The sequence below is a fragment of the Passer domesticus genome, chromosome 2 (genome assembly GCF_036417665.1).
Source record: "Passer domesticus isolate bPasDom1 chromosome 2, bPasDom1.hap1, whole genome shotgun sequence".
NCBI classification, from domain to species: Eukaryota; Metazoa; Chordata; class Aves; order Passeriformes; family Passeridae; genus Passer; species Passer domesticus.
The window spans coordinates 122,972,578-122,994,053 of record NC_087475.1 but is presented as its reverse complement, the minus strand read 5'-3'; the positions used below and the strand labels follow the sequence as shown (position 1 = coordinate 122,994,053).

General features: G+C 45.9%; 1 protein-coding gene across 9 annotated transcripts in view; it reads left to right on the top strand.

The window, feature by feature from the left end:
* ILDR2 (immunoglobulin like domain containing receptor 2) overlaps nucleotides 1–13,611 on the top strand; it is a 38,775-nt gene extending 25,164 nt beyond the window's left edge. For 3 of the 9 annotated variants that reach the window (XM_064411036.1, XM_064411033.1, XM_064411028.1), the window contains 5 exons: nucleotides 728–904; nucleotides 5,568–5,684; nucleotides 7,051–7,264; nucleotides 8,379–9,123; nucleotides 9,898–13,611. In XM_064411036.1, the coding sequence (XP_064267106.1) occupies nucleotides 728–904; nucleotides 5,568–5,684; nucleotides 7,051–7,264; nucleotides 8,379–9,108 (1,238 nt within the window). In that variant the 3' untranslated portion in view covers nucleotides 9,109–9,123; nucleotides 9,898–13,611. The remainder of the gene's footprint in view (nucleotides 1–727; nucleotides 905–5,567; nucleotides 5,685–7,050; nucleotides 7,265–8,378; nucleotides 9,124–9,897) is intronic. The other 6 variants (XM_064411037.1, XM_064411034.1, XM_064411029.1 and 3 more) reach the window with 3 other exon arrangements.
* The last annotated feature ends 7,865 nt before the right edge of the window (nucleotides 13,612–21,476 follow it).

The window sequence follows — 21,476 nt, the reverse complement described above, 5'->3', positions numbered from 1 at the left end:
CCGGGTGCAAATCTGCCCTACTGCTTCTGCTCCCTGGCAGAACAGGAGGAGAATCTGCTAATATTGCTTCCTTTGCCCTGAGCACTTTGCTTGGCTAAAGAACTGGTTCTTAGGGAGTGAAGCATCTGACCTATTACTCAATGGTTGAATGCTCAAAGTTAATTACAAATGTAATTCCCCAAGCCCTCCCTGCCTTGGCAGCTCTGCCTGCTTTTCCAAAGTGTCATGCTCCCATTCCAGAGTTGTTGTTGTGTCAGTGAATGTTGTGGGTCAGAACTAAGAGCATCCTGGGAGGTTTCTTCCTGGCAATGCAAATCAGCTGTCCTCTACAACAGTGCAAAATCCTTGCAACCCAGCAAGGTTCCTGGTCAGGCTCAGTCGGATCTGTCAAGTTCCATGAGCCTCATCCTGCTGCTTGAGTCATCAGTTATTTTTAAAGCTGAACTGCCACTAAATCATGGCAGCGATAATGCTGGCTGTAACACCCTGAGTGTCTTTCTGGGCATCTCTCAGTGTCCTTATTATTATATGCCCTGTTATTATATGCAGCACATATTTTAAACTCTCCTCAGTACCCTTTGAGGCTCAGAGAAATTCAGGTTGGTCCTTGTTAATTCATTTGTCTGATTGTCTCCCGTGGGGTTGGTGTTGCAGGTTTTGTCCATGTGTCCAGTGGGTCTGGGGGGGCTGGAGTGTGATGCTGACTCTGGTTCTTTTTCTTTTTCAGTGTATATAGCAGGCAAAGCAGCAAAAGCTGGGTACCCTCCTGCAGTCTCTGCCATGCCAGGTCCATACTACATCCCCAGTGTTCCCGTAGCTGGTGTCCCATCTCCTGCTGTGCTGATGGATAAGTCACACCCCCCTCCCTTAGCCCCAAGTGAGGCCAGCGGAGGAAGCCAAAATGGTAATTTGCAGTGCCAGGCACAACAGTCGGTCCTCTTACTGGGAGAAGGGCTGGGAAGGGGTGGAATGATTGTCACTGATCAAGTGGTGTGAAGAGAAGAAACACAGGGAAACTGCATTTTAATCCTGTCTCTGACAATGACATTTGCATTAGGGCCACATGCTCTTAACTTTTCTAGGGCCATTAACACAGAGTTAGTTTGTGGGTGCCTAATTAGGTCAGCAGGGAATGGGAGGCCAAGGAGGGTCACTTTGCTGCTGCAAAGGAAGCTGCCACCAAGGAGAAAAGAAGGCAGCTATTTAGCTGCATGCATTTCAGGATCAGAGTGGCTGTCTAAATTCAAACATTCTGCAGCAGAAATGACTCTCACCAATGCAGAGTCACCACTGACGCAGCTACATTCTGATTTCAAAGCACCACACTAAGTATCAGTTGTTAAATTAACTCACGACAGTGTGTTGATAAAACACATCTGAAAAGACAAGATTAAGTAGCATAATTAATTAAGCTTTTGGAACAACCCTATGCGTGCTTCTGCTGCTCCAGTCAGGATATTAACCTTTCTGGAATTACAAAAAGTATTTTCTTTCAACAATCATACTTTTCTTTGGTCACTGAAATCAAAACAGTGCTCTGGAATGGAGCATTTTGAAATAGGAAATACATCAATCACTGATCCAACGCAGAATGTATGCAATCCAAAAACCTTTGTCAGAAAATGATGAATGACACCCCAGTGCTTCAATTTTTTTCTCCTGTGAAAAATGTCACTGCACACAGAGCGTGGTGTTGGTTGTGGGAACTCCAGGGATTTTTTAAGAGTCAGAGCACAGCTCCCAGTCTTGTCTCTGCTAGCAGAGCACAAGTTCAGAATAAAAAACAGCAGATATGTTTAGTAGCCAAATGGAATGGCTCTTAGGATCCCATGATCCTTACACAGAAGGATGCATTTAATAGACAATGCAGCCAAATCAAGCATCTGGACTCAATCCCTCACCTTAAGACTTGACAGGAAATAGTATATATGGCAAACAAAAACATTATCACAGAGCTCTAACCTTTGTGGCAAGACAACAGAGACTCTTAAGCTTTTTTAAAAATTAGTTAATCTTTTTTGCAATAATGTGGACAAACCCTCAGTCTGGATCATGGATCTGTTGTTCAAGGTGCTTGAACTATGAAGCTAAGGGAGAGTTATAGCCTGTACTCTGCTCTTTTAAGGGCCTCCACAATGCCAGAATATCCCCTAATGACAGGCTGTAGATGAGAAAACATTGTGTGGCTTTTCCAAGCTACTTATTTACTTGTTGGCCAGGCAGCAAGCTAAACAAAACAGGTAATGGTTGAGTTTATAATAAAAGCCTTTGTCAGAAGGAGAATAAAAAGCCTCTGTGTCCTCCACACAGCTGGTGTAGGTCTGATCTGAAACTGTGTATCTTTGGGACTTCCACCTTTCTGTCAAGTCCATTTAAAAAAAATGGGATTGGAAGTGCTGGGGGACAGAGACTGGAAGATTCTGTAATTCTGGCTTACATTTTGCCCTAGATAGATTCTGTGCTTATAAATGACCCCTCTGAGGGGATCTAGTGAGCAAACTCAGGCATGAGGACATTTAGAAAATTTGTCTGGGGTTGCAAAAAAGCCATGTAGCAAAGCTCAGATTAAGCCTAGGAACTCTATTCTAAACTTAGGGCTGAATGGAGAAAAAAACCTCCCAAAACATTTAGCTCCCTTATTTAGAAGCATGTTGACAACACATAAGTTAGGATTTATGCTCTGCTTTAAATGCAGTGGTTACCTAGAGGGTCTTGCATAGATCCTTTGAACTCTGCACACAGGGAAGCTTTTGGTCCTAGATCTTTAACATGAAAAGGGTATAAGGATGAAACATCATTTACTTCCTAAACATACTTGTCTGAAAAAAAAATATAGCAGCGCTGTCCTTTCTGGAGAGGGAGACAGCTTACAGTTTTGGCTGAGTTGGTTCCACCCACAGAAGAATAAAAATAGTGTCCAGTTAAATACAAATTAAACATTAGAAATTTATTAACTGTTCAAGAGAAGAAAATATGGGAAGAATGTTCCATTCCCTTTGACTTCAGCAAGTGGTTCTGGATATGTGGTCAACATCTCTGCATCTTTATTTCTTTTTAATTAAAATTGGCTTAAAGTAATTCAGACCTGATTAAAGGATTATGGCAATTTACAGATGAAGAGTGTGAGGAAGAAACAATAATATCTTTGGTTCCCAGCTGAAGGAATAATGAAGAGATTTAATAAGTTGAACATTTAGTATCATTATGAGAAGTATTTGATAAACAAACAGAGACAAAACTGCTTCCTCTGTAGTGGAAAACACTTTTTATGAGCTGTTCACAGTCATCTTTGCAGATTTAAATCCAAAATTAATTTCTAGATGCTTGCAGAATTAACCAAGAAATTAATTTGCCTTTTGATACACAACTGCAGTACCAAGCTTAGTATGAAGCTAGCATGAAGCTTGGCTAATTCTCCATCAGTTCCAGGAGCTATAGAGGTTGCACAAAGAGATGTTTGGTACAGCCTCAGAGTGAGCAGTGGCTCACACTGGAAGAGCCTGGAGGCTGCCTGTTCAAGTTCCCCAAAGGTTAAGAGGATGTCAGAGTGGTTTGCTGGCCTGTGTATAAATGAGGTGTCAGCTTAGCTGAGCTCCTAGTCCACACATTAGAAGAAAGAATAGTGAGAGGCCTCTTTCCTGGCACAGTACCAGACAGAAATGAGCTACCAGCCACAATGGTGAGGTGGAAAACTGCCCTTGCTGCTCATGCAGTGTGGCCAGAGCTGTCACCTCTGAGGCCAGTCAGTGCAGCCTCACTTGAGGAGACCTGCTGTGCTTCCACTTTTTGAGGCAGAGGCAGGATTCCTTGTGTTCCATAAAACCACTGTCTGCATTTCCAGCCACTGTGCACTCACTTACTCACTCACAGGGATAATAAAGCACACACTGCTGTCAGCTGAGCTGTCTGGAGGCATGTTAAAAGAAGGACCCCGGTAGACCTCTACTATATTTTTACATCCTACACCATTCCCAAGTGCAGACACACAAGGTAATATCTCAAGACATAATCACTTATCTTACAGGTGCGCAGTAAAGCACTTTGCTTCTGAAGCCTGCCCATGGCACAGCCATTCCTGAAGCACAGCATGGTTATTTCCAAGTGCACAGAGACACACACACACAGCAGTTTAGGACAGGAGGTGCCTAAGAATACCTCTGCCAAGTCCTTGCTCAGCCCACACAACACATACTATGAGATGTATTACCAAACCCATATGTTAATAGCTCGATGTGTTGCGGTGGTGAGGGATAAAACAGAAGGAACAGGTTGGCTCAGAACCACTGTCCAAGTGTTTAAATTGTTCCCCAGCAGGAGCATTCATGCAACACTGCAGTATTCCCACAAGGGAACATGTTAACCCCATGCAAGGCAGGCGGGTTCCATTTTGTAGTGCTAAGTGAATTGTCCTTACGATGGTTCTCTAATAAGGCTGAATTTGAGGGTTGTAGTCCTCTCTTGTACCCAGACCTGAATTTCTGTCAGTCCTGAAATAGCTCCAGGCTGACACCTTTCTTAAATAATCTTCTATAAAAACCTTATTTTCTTCAAAGAAAGAGTGGAAAGGTGGAGTTCTCTGCTTGCTGATCATAGACCTGCTTTAAGGTAGTCAGGCTGTTTGTAGCTATTTTTAGTAGTAAAGTGTGCATGGAGCTTACCTGCCAGAGTTAAATCTGCTTTGGCTCCAGGTGTGTCGGGCCTTCTTTTTTACACATAGGAACATGGACAAGTCAAAAAGCTGTCCAGACTTCCCAGAAGTCAAGCATTTCATGTATGTCTAAGACATATACCTTTTCTCTAAAGTAAAGCTTGTAAAAATCCCAAAGCAGTTTCACAGCTATCAGTGACCTGGTTGGCCTCACCCCTGGAGTCAGTATAAATCTCAAAGCAGTGTGGTGTGCTTTGTGGGACTTAGTGTTTCCTTCTGTATTCTCTGGAGCTTCTGGCACATGCTCTTCAGCCTGTGTGAGGAGAATTCATGGGGGTGGAGGGTGGAGTGGTCTTGCACAGTGACAGCTCCCAAATGCTCAGCCACCTGCTTCTCCTGCAGACTGGGATTTTAGAGGAAGCCTGATCTGGGACTGCTTTTCCCATACCATGACAAATCCTTTCAGTAGTGCTGAGGAAGGAGAAATGATTTCTGCTTTTCTCTCTGCTATCATCTGTGGGAGTTGGAATCACTCTGTGGCAATGAGGGGGTTGCTTTTGTTTTAGCCGGGCAAAGCAAGCCAACTCCAGAGCGAGCCTGTCACAGGAGGGAGGGTGAGGTGCTGTGAGGATGTCCCACCGTGCTCAGTGTCCATCACTGGATTCACTGGGTTGTACAAACTGGGCATTTCCAAACCATTTTTGCTTTTCCTTCAAACTTTTAAAATGATGCAAGTTCTTACAACTTCACATCCCACACTGTAGACTAATTTCTTGTGAAGCAGCGACTGACTCAGTGTGTTTTGACGCAGCCTACCTGCCTGCAGACGTGAGCTCAACCATAGAATGAGCAGTGTTGTGGCAAAGGCTCCTTGTTCTTACGTGGGTTTTCCTCTAATGTTTTCCTTTTCTCTCCCTAGCAGTGCGCAAAGGGTACAGGATCCAGACTGACAAGGACAGGGACTCCATGAAGGTGCTGTACTATGTCGAGAAAGAACTGGCGCAATTTGACCCGGCTAGGAGGATGCGAGAACGATGTGAGAAACAAGCATGGTTTGATTTTTTTTTTCCCACTGACTTAAGCAAGACTGGGAAATTCATAGTTAAAAGTTCACTTGGTTTGTCTGAGGGTCAGCCCTTAGGATTTGATAATCAGGATAAGCTAATTGGAACAGAGAAGTCTAGATTTTAGGCATCTACAGGTATGTTCTGATTTTAAAAGTCTGGTGCTTACTTAATCATTGTTATGGCAAAGCGAGCAATACTGAAAAGCTCATGAAAATTGTCCACTCATATAACTAAACTTTGGGATCATCAGCATCTGAAAAGCCAAGTCCCTACTGATACCTTCTACAGCCTGTGGTGTGATAATAGCTGGGATGTTGTTTTCACAGTTTCCTAAGAGTGTGGTGTCTGTAAATTCCCATGACAAAATAGGAGAGGGATGATTTTATTGGAAGTGTCTTGTGGGCTGCAGTGACCACAGTGGGGCTTGAAGGAAGCAGGAAGTTTGTTTGGAGTAGCTGTTGCCCTGCAGAAGGAGCAGGTTGGTGAATAGGGACATGGTGCAAACTCAGAGCTGTGAGGAACTCCTCACTGTCTTCCCATAGCCTCTTGAAAGCTTTATTTCCTTAAATAAAGGCTGAGACTGCACTTAATGTGTGTCAGAATACAAACCCAAGCGAGGATCTTTCCACATCAGGAGGCAGAGGTGCAGAAAGGGACAGGGTGTGTGGGGAGGGCAGACAGTGCTGCTCCTTGTCCTGTGGCTGCTGTGTGCAGAGGACAGTGGCAGGCTGGGGGCTCAGTTCCTGTGGGCAGCACACAGAGCTAACCCATGTTAGACACTGCTAGAGGCTCACTTAAAACAGACGTGTGGGATCCTGATAATCATGAAGGGAAGGGCTTTAAGGAATGACACTACATCAAAGCTCTGTACAGATTAGGCATAACGAACAAATTATATATACTTCTAAAACAGTCATTGCTGAGCACACTGTCTTCTCCACCCACAAGATTTACTATAAAAAGACCTCTGCAGATTGGTATGTCAGGCCTACAGATGTCAGTGTGCTTGATGGGGTAGAGACTGACAGTGATTCAGACAGACTTTTACTTTTTCCTTAATCTTTTTTTTTTGAGGGGGTTGCCTTTGTTTTAGCTAGGCAAGTCAGGCCAAATCCAGAGCCAGCCTGTCTCACACCAGGAAAAGGGGAGGTGGCACAACTTCTGTGCTGTAGTGGTGTCCCACCAGCTTGGTGTCAGGGAGCTCACAGGTGGAAAGCCCTTCCTGAAGGCTGAAGTCAGTTATCTGGCACAGAGTCATCTCACGCCGTTTGTGATACCCCCAGAATCCCCGCCTGGCTGCCATCAGGAGATGCCCACCTCATTTCTCCCCTGCAGATAACAACACAGTGTCTGAGCTGAGCTCGCTGCACGAGGAGGACCTGAACTTCCGCCAGCCCTACCGGCAGTCACGGAGGAAACCTCTGCCCCCCGCGGGGGACGTGGACGGCGACGCCGAGTACTGGGCCGGCGTGGTGGGCGGCGGCGGCAGCACCTCCAGGTCACAGGCTGTGTCCGAGTACAGGGACGAGCGGGACAGCTACTGGCACAGGTGAGGGACACCGCGCCGCGGGGCAGCTCCGTCTGGCAAAGCGGTAAAGAAAGCAGAAGGGACAGATGGGCTGGTGGCTCTTCCCCCGTTTCCTGCTGCCCTTGCTCTGCTTAGCAGGAGAGAGGGGCTAGAGAGAAATAGGAAATATGGACATGTGAGGTCAGAATGAAGCTTCATTTGCCACAATGTGATTGCAACTCTTGACATGTAACAAGCTGCGCTTGTGCTCTGGCAAGCAGATCTGTAAAAATAATATATTCCTGTTGATATTAAGAGTCATAATACTTTTTTCTTCCTGAAGTAGATACTTGTTCTTATTTCTGCCCCTTCTGAGTATTGCAAACCCACATCCATTAAGGAACAGTGAGCCTGCTGAAGCTTACCTATCTGGGTAAAGCTAGGTATAAGTCCCAGTCCCAGTGGAAAGTAACAGTGAGATCAATAGGGAACCAAGCCACCCTTCTCATAGTGGGAAAGTGCAAATCTCTCTCTTGAGCTTTGTACCTGATGCCTCCAGCACTTCCCAGAGCTGGTATTCTTTATTATATAGGAGTCACACACTCCTGCTTTGGTGCAGCTAGACTGGTGCTGCAGGCCTGAAGGTCTCGCATTCTGGTGCCTAGAAGAGAGATAGCACAACCTTCCCTCAAGCAGAACAGTATTCCAAAAGCAATGGCAGGGATTTCCTTCCTTCAGTACTGGGCTATTGTACCAGCTCACTGTCTTTAAACCTGCTTCAAAACTGCCCTGCTGTGAGCTTCTGTAGCTGGGCTCTTGGGTTTTTCCAGCAGGATATACACCTACAATCTCTACAATGAAGGAGAAGCAGGTCCAGCCCTGCATACTGGAGGACAGGGCACCCTGGGGCTCACCTCAGGTAACATTAGACATGAAGAACCTGAGCTATCTGCACTAAGCTGCCTTTACAGTCATCAGAGAGAACCCGGGGTTTCAAGGATGTGATGGATTCTCTTCCTATGGAAGACGATGAAAACAGCTCAGATGATTCATGCCCCCAGGAGGGCCTGCTTCCATCCATTGTCTGTGCAAGCAGCTGGGGGGGAATGAGTGCAGCTGGATCCCGCCCTCTAACTCTACCTCCTCCCTCTTCCAGCCAGCAGAGATCCAAGTCGGAGATGCTGTCCCGTAAGAGTTTCTCCGTGGGAGTGCCGGCCGTGTCCATGGACGAGCTGGCGGCCTTTGCCGAGTCCTACAGCCAGCGGCCGCGGCGGGCGGACAGCCAGGAGATGCGGCGCTTCGAGCGCTCCGAGTCGCACGGCGGGCGCGGCGGGGGGCTGCCCCACCAGGACAGCTCCATGGAGGAATACTACACCAAGCGCTGCAGGGGCAACCGGGAGCCGCTGACGGACTCGGATCGGGGCTGGTCCTACAGCCCGCCCCGGAGACGGGCCCACGAGGAGAAGCACCTTCCCAGGCTGGTGAGCCGGACGCCCGGAGGGAGCCAGAAATACGATCACTCCTACCTCAGCAGCGTCCTGGAGAGGAAATCCCGGAGCTATGACGAGAGCGGTGACCATTGTGCCACCCCCTCGAAGCTGAGCTCGCAGCCCAGCCAGAGAGGAGGGAGCACGTACTACGCCTGGTCACCGCCCTCCACCTACAAAGCCGAGAAGTCGCAGCCGCCGCCGCAGCAGTCGTCGTCCCCCGAGCAGGATGAGGAGGAGGAGGACAGCCTGCCCCCCTACAGCGAGAGGGAGCTGAGCCGAGGCCCTTCCTACAGGGCCAGGGAACAGGCCTACCTCAATGCCTCTGACAAGAAGAGGAAAAAGGACCCCAAGAAAACAGTGAGGCCATGTCTGGTGGTCCTCGTCCAAATAGGCTGAGCGGAGAGCCACCAGGCAGGGGTTACTAACCAGAGTCGATGGGCAAGGGGGTTTTCCAGGAGGGTGACACCTGGAGTCTGGGTGTCACTCCCTGTGGGAAGGGGGGAAGGAACTGGGGGGTGAGGAAGCCAGAAAGGGTAATAGCTCCCACACAGGAGTCCGTGATGGATGGGAAAGCCAGATGTGCTGGGACTGGGAAGGTAAGGGATGTCTTTGGCATCTGTGACCTGGTAATCCAAGGCGGAGGGAGTTTGTCAGAAGTTCAGGAGGATTGTGGTAGGGAAGTTACCCAGGCCTTACAGAAATTACAGGGCTTTGCTTTGGCCTTGATCCTTGTTAAAGAAGGGTTGAAAGGCTCTTGTTCTTCTGGACTGGGACTGGACTGGTAGCAGGGGATGATGTAAGAGACACCTTTCTGAAAGGGGTGAGATCACAGACTCCCAGGGGTGCATGGGCCCATGGGGTCCCGTGGGAGACATTCATGCCAAAGGCATTCCTCATCCAGGATACCAGCAAGTGCAGAACATCCTGCCACAGCCCAAGCTGGTGAGGACTGATAAGTTCATGGCTGCTGGGGAAGGGGATCTTCCCCATCTAACCCAGCTGGGGAATCTGCACCATGAGGGAGACCTTATCATTAGAGTAACTTGGCTGTGGGAGAGAGGACTGGATTGTGAGTGGGCAAAGCTGTTGCTGTTTAGTTGTGTCTCTGTCAAAGCTTTGTCTGTCCCTCTGTTTGTTCAATGAGATATTTCCTGTTGACATTTAATCTTCTCTCTTTCCTCTCAGAATGATTTCCCAACAAGGATGTCCCTTGTGGTTTGAAGTTGTTGTGGACCTGTCATGTTGATGGGCTGGATATCATGAGGTGACTGCAGTGGAGAAGATGCAGAGCAACAAGCAAGACATGCCTCTGTGAACCTTTGCAGCCATCAGCCATGGACTGGTTCAATTTTTTGTTTCATCTGGGGGAGCTGAGGCTTTTTTAAGAGACAGACTCCCATGGACAGCACTCAATCCCAGAGGCTCTGGGAGTCTGCCAGGAAAATGAGGCTAGGGCTCTCTTTGGCACCCTGTTTTCCAGTGCCCTCCATTCTGCTCTGGATGGCAGCCACGTCCCTACTGCCTCTGCAGTCCTCCCTGCAGCCCTGAACTCCACGTGAGGCTGCCTTTGTGCCTCTTGCCCTGTCCCATGTGCAGAGGGAGGCATGTGTACCTCTTGCTCTGTCTCCTCAGTTCTCTGTTTGGATCAAAATTGTCTCCACACTTAAAGCCTTTTCTGTATCACCCCTGTGCTGGGAGGAGGCCTTACAACTGCAGACTGCCTCCAGCTGATCAGGCCCTAAATCACAAAAGAAAATCCACATCCTTTCAGACACTGTAAGAAAATGACTGATGAGATGTTACCTTGATAAGGGCTGAATGGGGAAAGAGACAATTATGAGCTGGTTTGTTCAATATATTTAGTTCTGTTCGTTGTGTGATGAGAGTTGCAGGTGAGATTGATGTATTGTTCTGGAAGTGGGTCAAAGTAGCTTTTATTGTGATGAGAGCATGATTTGTTTTCCCCCTGCCCCCAGCTGTGTTCTGTTTTGATGCTGTTGCATTTCCTTGCAGCTCAGCTGTGAGCCTGTAGAGCTTCAAGTTGGAATACCTACTCCACTGTTTTAAAAGCAGTGCTCTAGCCTTCCTAGTGCTCTGCTTCCAGCACCACCAGGCACTTCTGCCACTCTAGTGAGTGGCCTTTTTGTTCCAAGGAAGCAAAAAGGGGACAGTCTCAATGAGAGGGCAGCTGCAGACCTTCATCCTGTGCCCTGGTATTCCTTCTGGGAATAGTTTCCCTGAAGAAACTACTACTGAAGAGACCAGTAACAACAGTGGGAAAAGAACAAGCACTGTGGATGGATACAAGCTTTGAAAGTCACCCTTTTCACTTAAAACCATTCCATTCACTTTGGTTGGGATGTGGTTTTAGTGGCTGTTGTCTCAGGAATAGCTTTATTTAGAAGTGAGTGCTTCACACCATTTGGAAGCCTGACATTCTGGTTTTTATAGGGTATTATGCAGTCATTTATTTAGCTGCTAAAATCATCATGTGAGGGAAGATGATGGGAACATTTTAAGGTCCAGTATCTTGATCCCTATTATACCTAGAAACAACTTAGTGCCCTGTTGTGTTACAGACATTATCAGCCTCTGAAATGACATCTTTGTTGTTCCTGTGGGAATTTGGGAAGCTAGCTGGCCTCAGATGCTCATACTGGCAGTACTGTTTGGAACACAAGGTATATTAGCATCACTGCAGCTCTCCATAAAAATGATAGATTAATTTCTGTGTTACTCTTCTGCCAGACAGTTTATCCACCAGGAATGGTCAGGGGAGAGGAAGAATAATCTCCATAGATTTGATGACAGTTTTCATGTGAGAAGGTGAGTTGATGAAAGGATGACGTTCTTCTCCCACACTCCTAGCGATGACTGTAGTTTTGGAAATCCCAGTCCTGGTCTTCCTGGCCAGAGAGAGATTAGCTAGCAGGAACATACAGTTGTGGAATTGTAGAATTGTTTGTGCAGGAGGTAACCTTTCAAGATTTCAAGATTTAAAGTTTCAATCCTCTGCCATGGGAAGGGACGTCTTCCACATATAAGGTTGCTCAAAGCCCCATCCAAGTAGACCTTCAACACTTTCAGGGATGGCACATTCACAGCTTCTCTGGACAACCTCTTCCAGTGTCTCACCACCCTCAGAGTAAAGAATTTCTTCCTTGTTTCTAATCTAAAATTACTTGAAAATCAATGCCCTGGTAAAAAGTCCATCTCCAGCTTTTTAGTAGGTCACTTCAGGCACTGGAAGGCTCTATGGTCTCCTCAGAGCCTCCTCTTCTCCAGGCTTAACAGCCCCAGTTCTCCCAGTCTGCCTTTATAGAAGTATTCCAGCCCCTTTGACCATTTTTGTCTCCCTCCTCTGGACCTGCTCTAACAGGTCCATGTCTTCGTGTGGGTGGCCCCAGAGCTGAACACAGTACTCTGTGTGGGGTCTCAAGAGAATGGAGCAGAGGGAAATTCCACTCCTTGGCCTGCTGGTCACTCACCTGATGCAGCCCAGGATATGGTTGGCTTTCTGGGCTGCGAGAGCACACGGCTGGCTCATGTCCAATCTCCATCCACCACTATAACATCATAGAATTGTAGAATGGTTTGGAAGAGACCTTAAAGATCATCTCGTTCCCCAAATCCTTCTCAGGGGTCCCAGTCCATTCTTCCCCCAGTGTGTACCAATACCAGGGGTTGCCCTGACTCAGGTGTAGCCCCCCACACTTGGCTGTGTTGAACTTCATGAGGTTCTCATGGGCTTGCTCCTCAAGCCTGTCCCAGGGTCACTCTGGATGGCATCCCTGGCATCATTAAGCTTGCTGTCACCCACAGACTGCTGAGAGGGCACTCAGTCTGTGCCATTAATGAAAGTTGAATAGTGTCAGCCTTGGTGCAGACCCTTGAGGGAGCCACTTGTTACAGCTGTCCTTCCATTGACTGATGCACTGGATGTGGCCATCCAGCCAATTCCCTGTGCATTCATCAAACCCATCTCTCTCCAGTTTAGAAACTAAATGTTGTGTGGGACTTTGTCAAAGGCCAGAAGTCAAGGTGCATGATATCAGATGGATTTTCCTTATCCATCAGTGCAGTCACTCTGTCATAGAAAGTCTCCAAGTAAGCAGGTGTGATTGGGCCTTGGTGAAGCCATGCCAGATGTCTTAAATCACTTCTCTCCCATCCATATGCCCTGCTTCCAGGAGGATATTTCAGGGCACAGAGGTGAGGCTGATTGGTCAAGAGTTCCCAGGGCCCTGTTCTTCTATCCCTTTAAAACAGGTCTGATGTTTCCCTTTTACCAGCACTGGGGACCTGACTGCCTGAGTGTCACGACTTTTCAAACAGGGAGAGCAAGTTAGCAACTGCATTTACTATCTGTATTATGGCTGGAGAGATTTAACATTTTAAGGATTTTCATCTTCTTTTTACCATTAATTGTGTGTTCTTAGGAAAATCACAGCACAGTTAGCAAGAGGTGGGCAGGTGCGTGCCATCTGAGGTCTCTCAGGCCTTGGGAAGTCTACAGAGCTACACTGTCTGCTGGTTTAAATCAAACATTCATTCTTGACATGAGGATTCTAGTAAGTTGATGTTTTGTTAGCCTGAAAACCTTGGCAACCCCTGTGCCATGAATTTCAAAGCAGCTTAGCCTGCTATCGTTTCCATCAGACCCAGGAAACAGTTGACACAGAAATTTGGAAGTGCATCTGACTGTCCCAGAAAGGGGCCAAACCAGTGGTTTTACAATCTCTGAATACCTCTATATTTTAAATCATACTGAAACCCTGAGCATTACAATCTTCTCATTTCAGTAATGTTCTGTCCCATATCTCAGTCACTGTAGTTTATTTGATCAAGCCCTCAGGAATGAGCTGTGTGTATTAAAAATACAAGTCTTCATTTATTTGAGTCAGTTTTGTTTGTTCAGTGCTGGTACTTTAGGGCATCTGTACACTGTGTGTATGAAGTTTCCATTTGTGTATCTAGCTTTTAAATGAGTAGTTGCAAGCTAATTCTTTTAAGAAAACTGTTTTAATTGTACAAACAACTGTTTGTGAGAATTTAGAGACATCTCTTGAATCCAAGTACCTGGAAAAGTACTGAAGATTTTATGACTAGTGATTCTGTGGGTTTTACTGGATAGAAAAGTTTCAGCTGCAGAAAAAAAAAGGAAGTCTTAATTCCCTGAAGTCAGATCTGAGTAGCAGTAACCTTGCTCTACAATTTTGGATTTGGAATTTTCAGTTACTGATCATGTCTGTCCTCAGGCCACCTTCATTTTTCCCATTAGAAATGTGTCTGCAGCAAATGGACCAAATCAAGAAGTGAGGGGTGACTTAGAGTATCTGCACAACCCTAATGACCTGTGACTCCTGCAGCAGGGGAGCAGGGGGCCAGAGACTGACAGACAGCTCATGTTTCAGCAGAGGAGTAATGGTTTGTGTCTGTGCCATCTTTCAGAACACCTGCAGAATGCTGGCGCTGGGAAATAATGAGCCTGGTTAATATGGGGTCTTAAATTATAAGTTTTCCAGTGATGAATTTTTATTGCTGGCATAAAATTAAAATCCTTTTCTTACTGGATACGGATGTCTGGGTCATGTCAAGGACATGGAAAGTTTTGTGGTCTTAAAATGACAGCATCACAACAGTGATTTGCTAAGAAAACAGTTAGTGAGAGAGAATCCTGTAAAAATTTAAAAGAGCCCCTAGGCAAAAGCAGGATCGAGCATTAGCAGTAGATTTGGCTGCACTGTCAAAGAAAAGTGATCTTGGCTACTGGAGAAAAAAGGTTTTGACATAATGGAATGGGAAAATAAATATCAATGGTAATGACTTTTCATCAATCCCATTATTCCTTTAAAGTACATTGTAAAAGTTCCAATGGGTGGCTTCAGTGTGAACATCCTCAGAACACTCCATTTCCACTGAAATGGAAAATTAACAAAATTAGCCCTTTGCATACTTTACATTTTTGAGAAACTCTCAACATTTATGAGCTGCAGCAGTCAGCCAGAATTACTCAGGTCTTTGTGTTGGCATGTGGTCCAGGGGACTGGACTGCAACATCCCCACCTTTGTTACTGGAGTTGGGTCAGGGGTGGCCATCAGCAGTGCACCCCAGAGCTGAGAGGTAAAGGACAGCTGCTGGGAGAGATCCCTGAGAAGGAGCAATCACAAAACATTGCAGAAGTCAAACCTTGCCACAAACTGCTCTAGGTACATAAATGCAGCACCACGGTGTTTATCATGCCTGGCCTATTCTGAAAATAGTTTTAATGATGTGGAGATTGTTGAGAAACTGCATGGAGCTGTCTTTCTCCAGGTAGCTTTCACACAAAATGTGCCTGAGGATCCGTTCTTGGTCACCGAGTACAGGGTTTGGAACATGTGGAAATAGAAGCTAAAGGGGTTTTAGCCCTTACTGGAGCAAAGGAGAATCCAGGAGCAAAGATGTCTTTGGCATCTGCCAGGTGCTGCAGATTTGCCCCTATAATTCCAGAAACCTCCGTGGTGTAGCATCTCCATCAGGCTGTGCTGGCTGTACATGCTTTCTACAACAGCTGTGATGTTGAAACCACCCTCATGTCACCTGGGGCTCGTAAAGTCCCTTTCTCATTTCTTTGAAGATCAGAGAAGGTATCTACTGCATAATGTGAAGGAACAGCTATCATTTTGATGTGATCTCAGAAATGCCAGCTGGATTTATCAGCATTAGAAACAGCAGAAATCTGAAGAATAAAGTTAGCTAATACTAAAGGAAGGAACCTGCCGTGATTCCCATGTGAATTCTCTTGTGACCTTTATAATTCTTTCTGACATTCACCCCTGCCTGCACAGGGGCCTTTGCCAGGGGAGGCCATCACCTCCTCTCCCTTTTGCCTGTCATTTTTGTCATGCTTGTAATGCCTCTCTGACCCCTCTGCTTTCCTTTGGCTATTTCCAGTCAACCTTCCATGTGCCTAGGGGTTCCAATGTAGATGTTTGGATGTCGAATGAGTGGCATTTTGTAAAAAGGCATTTTTGCCCCCTATAAAATCAAAAATTACAGAATGCCCACAACAAAACCCCAAGCCCTCCAGATATTCTCTCAAGCCTAAGCAGGGGTGTTACTGGAAACATTTTAAAAACTAAAGCTGAACATAATTTCAAAATGGGTCAGTATTGTTTCCAACCCCAGGGCAGCTGCAGTCAGAACTGTGGAGTGCAAACAGCAGAAGCAAATGCTTTCAGGTTTCATTGTCCTGGGTGAGAGCAGTGGCAGAGAGGAGCAGCACTTAATGAGTCAGAAAGCAAATGGAGTTCCAAGGTGCTATTACTTGCATGTGAGCTAGAAGTGTGAACTAGAGGTTGACAGGTTTGGCTTAAAAGCAAAATTCAGTCCAGGGAAACTTGAGCCCTGGCCCAGGGGTACAATTTTCTTGCTGTTTACAGATGGGCTGGGCTTTTTTCCTGCCTCTGTTGCTGCCTACCACAGCCATTCCCCAGCCATTACACAGTGAGTGAGTGGCTTTCTTTGCTGCTGTCATTTTACTTAGATTGTCCTCCCCTGTAATGAACTTTTTCAATATGAGGGGGAGAAGGACGTAACAATACTCTATAATGAAAATGTAACACTTGTATAGCTTTTTGGGAGACATCCACATCCCCAATTACCAAGCATTATACATTTGCTGTGCTTACAGCATCGAAGTCGTTGCCTTTGAGTTGTCACCATGGAGAGTAAAAGCAGGAAAAGCTCCCACCAATCTGCCTTTTTATTATCCTGCAGGCAAATAATTTGCCCAATTTTTGCTAAGATATGAGCAGTTTACATGAGTAGTTTTCAACCCATTTTTTTGATTACTGGGCAATAAACCAAATATTTTCCAGTAGAGCAGCAGACACTCCATAAATCTCATACCATTCACAGGATAACATATAAAAAACATTCTGCCCAGTGTTTTCATATAAAAAAATCCATGCAGGTACCCTATGGAGCCACACTTCTTCAGAGAAAGGATAAACTTTTCCCCTGCTCTTGCAGATGTAATTTTTTGTTTTTAAATTCAGAAAACTTTTATATTTCTATTACAGACATTTTTTTTGCCTCTTTGTCCTTAGGTCTGCAATACTCTGAACTGATTATTTTTGTGTCATAAACAATCAGCTTCATTCAGATCCTGTCCCAGTGCTGTAAATAATGGATTTAGCTCACACTGTTTGTAGGTGTAACCTAAACAGCATTTACATGTTTAGATCGTGTCTGATAGGTGTTATCAGCAGTCAGGTGCAGGAGAAGCAGCTCCCAGCTCTGCTCTGTATTTCCCTGTGCAAGGCACAGCATCCCTTGGCTCTGAAAATTGTCACTCTTTTATTTCACCACCTGTAAAAGTGCTCAGTGTTTCTTTGGGCTTCTTTATCACTCCTCTGACTGTCCCTCAGTGCTCCCCCTCTGCAGAAGTCTCCAAGCCAACATGGGGCAGGAAAGGTGTCCATCCATACCTTAAAGACCTGACAACAGAAGCACTGAGAGGTCACCCAGCTCAGAGCTCTGCAGGAAGTCACTTCTGGGTGGGAAAGTGTCTGTGCCAGCCAAGCAGAGGTGCCCTGCAGCTCCCACTGTAATTCCTGGCTACAACTTGCACACTTATCCGTGACCACCTGGCTGTAGGTACAGGTTTGTGATTCAGGGCCATTTCTGAATTAGAGAAAGGAGTCTGAAAAGATTGCCTCAAATGGCACAGGACCACTTATTACAGCAGGTGTAGTGTTTTCATTTAGTCCTCGCTGTGTGACAGAAATCCTTTCTGCTTACATGTCATGTTGGCTTCCATCAGCCTCTCCAGAGCAGGTGGGAGTGATTTTCTTGTCCCAGTTATCAGATCTTCTCTTTGAGCAACAAATCACTCAGTGCACTTGTCTCTGAATAGGTACTCCAGGGTAGTGAGAGGCAGAGCTCCAACTGGTTGCATTTTACACTCAAGAGCCTGCTAAATCATTAATTAATTTAATCTCTGAAAGTTCTCTGCTTCCTGGCAAAACCAGAATATGTGTTTCTACAGGCCTCAGGCCTGCTCACCATGGAATTAAAAGTTTTGGCAAGGAGTTTTAACATCCAGTAGGGTGGAGATCAGGTAAAGAAGCAACACAAAAAGTTATAAGCTTTACCTTGTGCAAAGTGTGTAAAAGATGTGTAAAGTGTGTAAAAAGTGTAAAGACACACAGCCCACTGCTGTGTCCTTCCTAAGGACCAGTCTGTCTATTAGTCATTACTAAATTTATGTGCAGTGACAGAAAAGACACCCATGGTCTTTGCAAATGGGCCTCTGACAGGAGGATGTAGGGGGAAATGTGGGTTAAAGCAAGTCAGCCAAGTGACAATGCCCAGAGGCCTCTGGCCCCTGGGACTGTGCCTTTTGGGAAGGACACAGCCCAGCAGGACCTACTGCTCATGGCTCTGGGCTGTCCTCAGGGAACAGCCCTGCTGCTGACAGCATCCCTGACAAGGGGTTTGCAACCCCTCTCTCATCTTCACATCATTGACTCTGCAAGGAGGGTGAGGTCACTAAAGTGAAGGCTATCTTAGCTATGTAAACTCCTCCTGGATTTCTCTTTCAGGTTTTTGGCAATCTTAGACTTTGAAGAGTAGGCCTATGCAGTTAAAGTCTGAGCAATACTTGTCTAAAATGGAGGTCCTGCAGATCTTCATGCATGAACTTGGCCACAATTACTGAGTGCATACAGAAAGGGTGTGTGGACCTGGTACCTGGAATGCTTTTCTTTAGAACCTGGAGTCCCAGCTTCCTGAGCTGAGCTTTCAGCACAGTCAAGTGCTCAGGATTTCTGAGAGAGTAAAACGACTCAAATTGGCAAAACCACAGTGCACACAACACCCCAGTGCAGCCAATTTACAGAGACAGCAATGTGCAACCCTGGCAGCCAGAACCAAGTGATGGAACTTGGATCTGCATCTTTGTGGAGCTGAGCTGCCAAGGCTTGGAGAGCACTTGGTCCCATGCACTGAAAGGTCTTCACCCCATGGACAGAGTGGCAGAATTTGTGTGGGTAGCAGCCTGTGAGCCTAAGGTATGTTTAATTAGTACTGGGGGAGGGAAATGATGAAATGTGCTTGGGGTTTGGTTTTTTTTCCTTTTTATTTTTTCTTTCTTTTTCCCCCCTCTTTAAATAGAAATATATATTTATATCTATAAAATTTTTTGCCTTCACTCCTCAGAAGAGAGACCCACCTTCTGTTCAGGCCAGTATGGTGCCTGAATGAAAAATTTCTCTCCCCAGTTTCAGTAAAATGCAACCTAGGCTGGTTCTTGTGAATAGCTGTAAAAGGAAAGTTACTGTAGCAGAGCTCTGTAATCAAGAGGTCTCCATGGACAGCCTGTCATCCTGATCAGAGACACTTCTTAATTAACAGAAGATGCTGCATTGTAGATGAAACAATTCCTAAGCGTCCCAACTTCCCTCATCATATCAATGAGCCTGGAGTTACAGAGCTCCCGACAACAAGGGGCTTTAGAGGATTTAAAGAGAATTTTAAGTCTAAAAGTTCAACACTCAAGCATGTGCAGCATGCAGAGAACACATTTCAAAATGTGTTTGAAGAGCAGAAGCCTAGTTTTGTACTACTTCAAAGATCTTTGAAAGGCAGAGTGTGGATAGCATCCCAAGTATTGCTGGGAACATCTGTGATCCACACACTTCTGTGAAAAGCTCAACCTTGCTTGCAAGAAAATCAATTAGAAAGCTGCCCTTGCAGCTAAGCTTAACTGATTTCCTGTTTGAGCATCTCAATTACACTTGATTTCATGATTAAACTCATTCAGATTAATGGGAAAACAAAAAAAAAAGGTCATGGTCAAAATACTGGACAAACTGTTTAGGGGAGTGAGGGAGAACACTGGTGTTTGTGAAGCAGCCAGTAGGGAGAGTCTGGAAAAGGCAAACAGCTGCCTGCAGATTAACACTAAATTCAAGCAAAGGGAAGGGCAACATGCTGGTGTGCTTCAGCACATCAAGAGGCAACACAAAGATGCTGCATGAGCATCGATCATCTTACTCAGCTGATTAGGACTCTTCTGTTGTTTCACCCATGTGTGATACAGCCCCAGGGAGCGAACCTGGGTGCTGTCCCTGCCCATCTGCTCTGCATGAGGTGTTAGTGTACTATATTCTATATATATATAGTATATTCTGGAGTAAAATTGTCTGCCACAGCCCACATTCAGTCACTGTCACTGCCAGATGAACAAGGCTGTCCATGGGGGCACAAGGTGCACCAAAACCAATGTGTTGTCCAGGTCACAACTAGTTAGGTGGCAACCTGGCATTTTTAGAACATGACAGCCAGCTCTCTGAAAAGTCATGCAGCCAGGCAAGTCCTCACAGCAGTTTTATTTGCCATCTCTAGAAAGAGGCTGATCCCAAAATGGCCCACTGCCCGTTCTTCCTGTACCTCAATGAATGACTAAGAGTATGAAAATGTCCTCAGATGTTCATAGCTCTCCCACTCTGCCTGGCTCCCAGCTAAGGGAACCTGAATTAACCATGCAATGAAGCTGAATTGGATGCTGTGGGCTCTGAACCAGGGGATTTGTGGTGACTGAACAGAGAGAGCACAAAGTGCCCTGGCTTGTCACAGCAGGAGTGGAGAGTGAGGGCACAGCAGCAGTGTCTCTGTGAGGATTTACTGGGTGCAGATAATGCCCATCAGCAGGTTCTCCACGTGCCTAGTTTGAAAAATGAACAGAAACAGAGCAGAAGAGTTCACCTTGGGTTAATACTGCTTGGCTTCTGTGCCCTTGGCACCTTTTACTCTGTAAATGTCACTCCCCTGGCCTTGCTTTGTCCATTCCACAAATGTACACAATTGGCTGCAACTCCAACTCTGAGGCAAGACACATCTTTTCAGCTGCTTTATGGGGGCAGAATTACCATTCAGAATAAATAAATATTTGGTAACAGCATGTGCAGCAAGGACACCACCAAAATGAATTGTAGTTTCCATCCTCTGGTGGCAATGGACTTTCTGATGGGGCTGGGAATGCAGAAACAACAAAGGCAATGTGTCAGGCTTTTCCAGGTCTAGCCTTTCTTAGAAACATTAAAAAAAAGAGGAAGAAAAGCAACAAACCTCTTAAATGATGTATTCTTTGGGAACTAACAGCAATACTTGCCACATTATTTCTTTCCTTTTTTTTGGCCTGTCTTTTCTCTGACTCCAAGCCCCTCAGTGGTACATACCCTGCTCCTCGTGAGCCTGTGGTCTAGATTAGACTAATTGAGTTTGGAATGAACTCAGAGAAGTCTGTCATTTAAAAAGTATGGATCATCTCATGGATCTTAAGAGCACAGCCATGTGAACACTTACTCAACACAACTATATTATTCAGGCTCTCAGGGAGAAGGTGAGAGTAGAGACCAAATGACTTAAACCCGATCTGCTGCCAATGGAGCAAGAAATTGTGCCCTTTGTGCCAGCAGTTGGTGGCTAAGGGAGGCACGGATGTATCCACATTACTCAGACTGTTATTCCAGTCATATTCTGGTCACAGCCTGCTTGTTTCCTAGGGATTCTGTGCTCCTCATGCTGGGCATTCTGTGCCCTAAATGATCTCCCCAGTTTGGGAGCTCACCCCTGTGTGAAAGCTCGCTGTTTGCACCAGGCCTGTGTGAGGTGCTGAAAATAAAAACCCTGCAGCACAACAGATTTGATGGTTTCGTCTTCTTGCCTGAAGCACACTGTGATTTCTTCCCCTGTTTGTCTTCGTGGGTGGAAC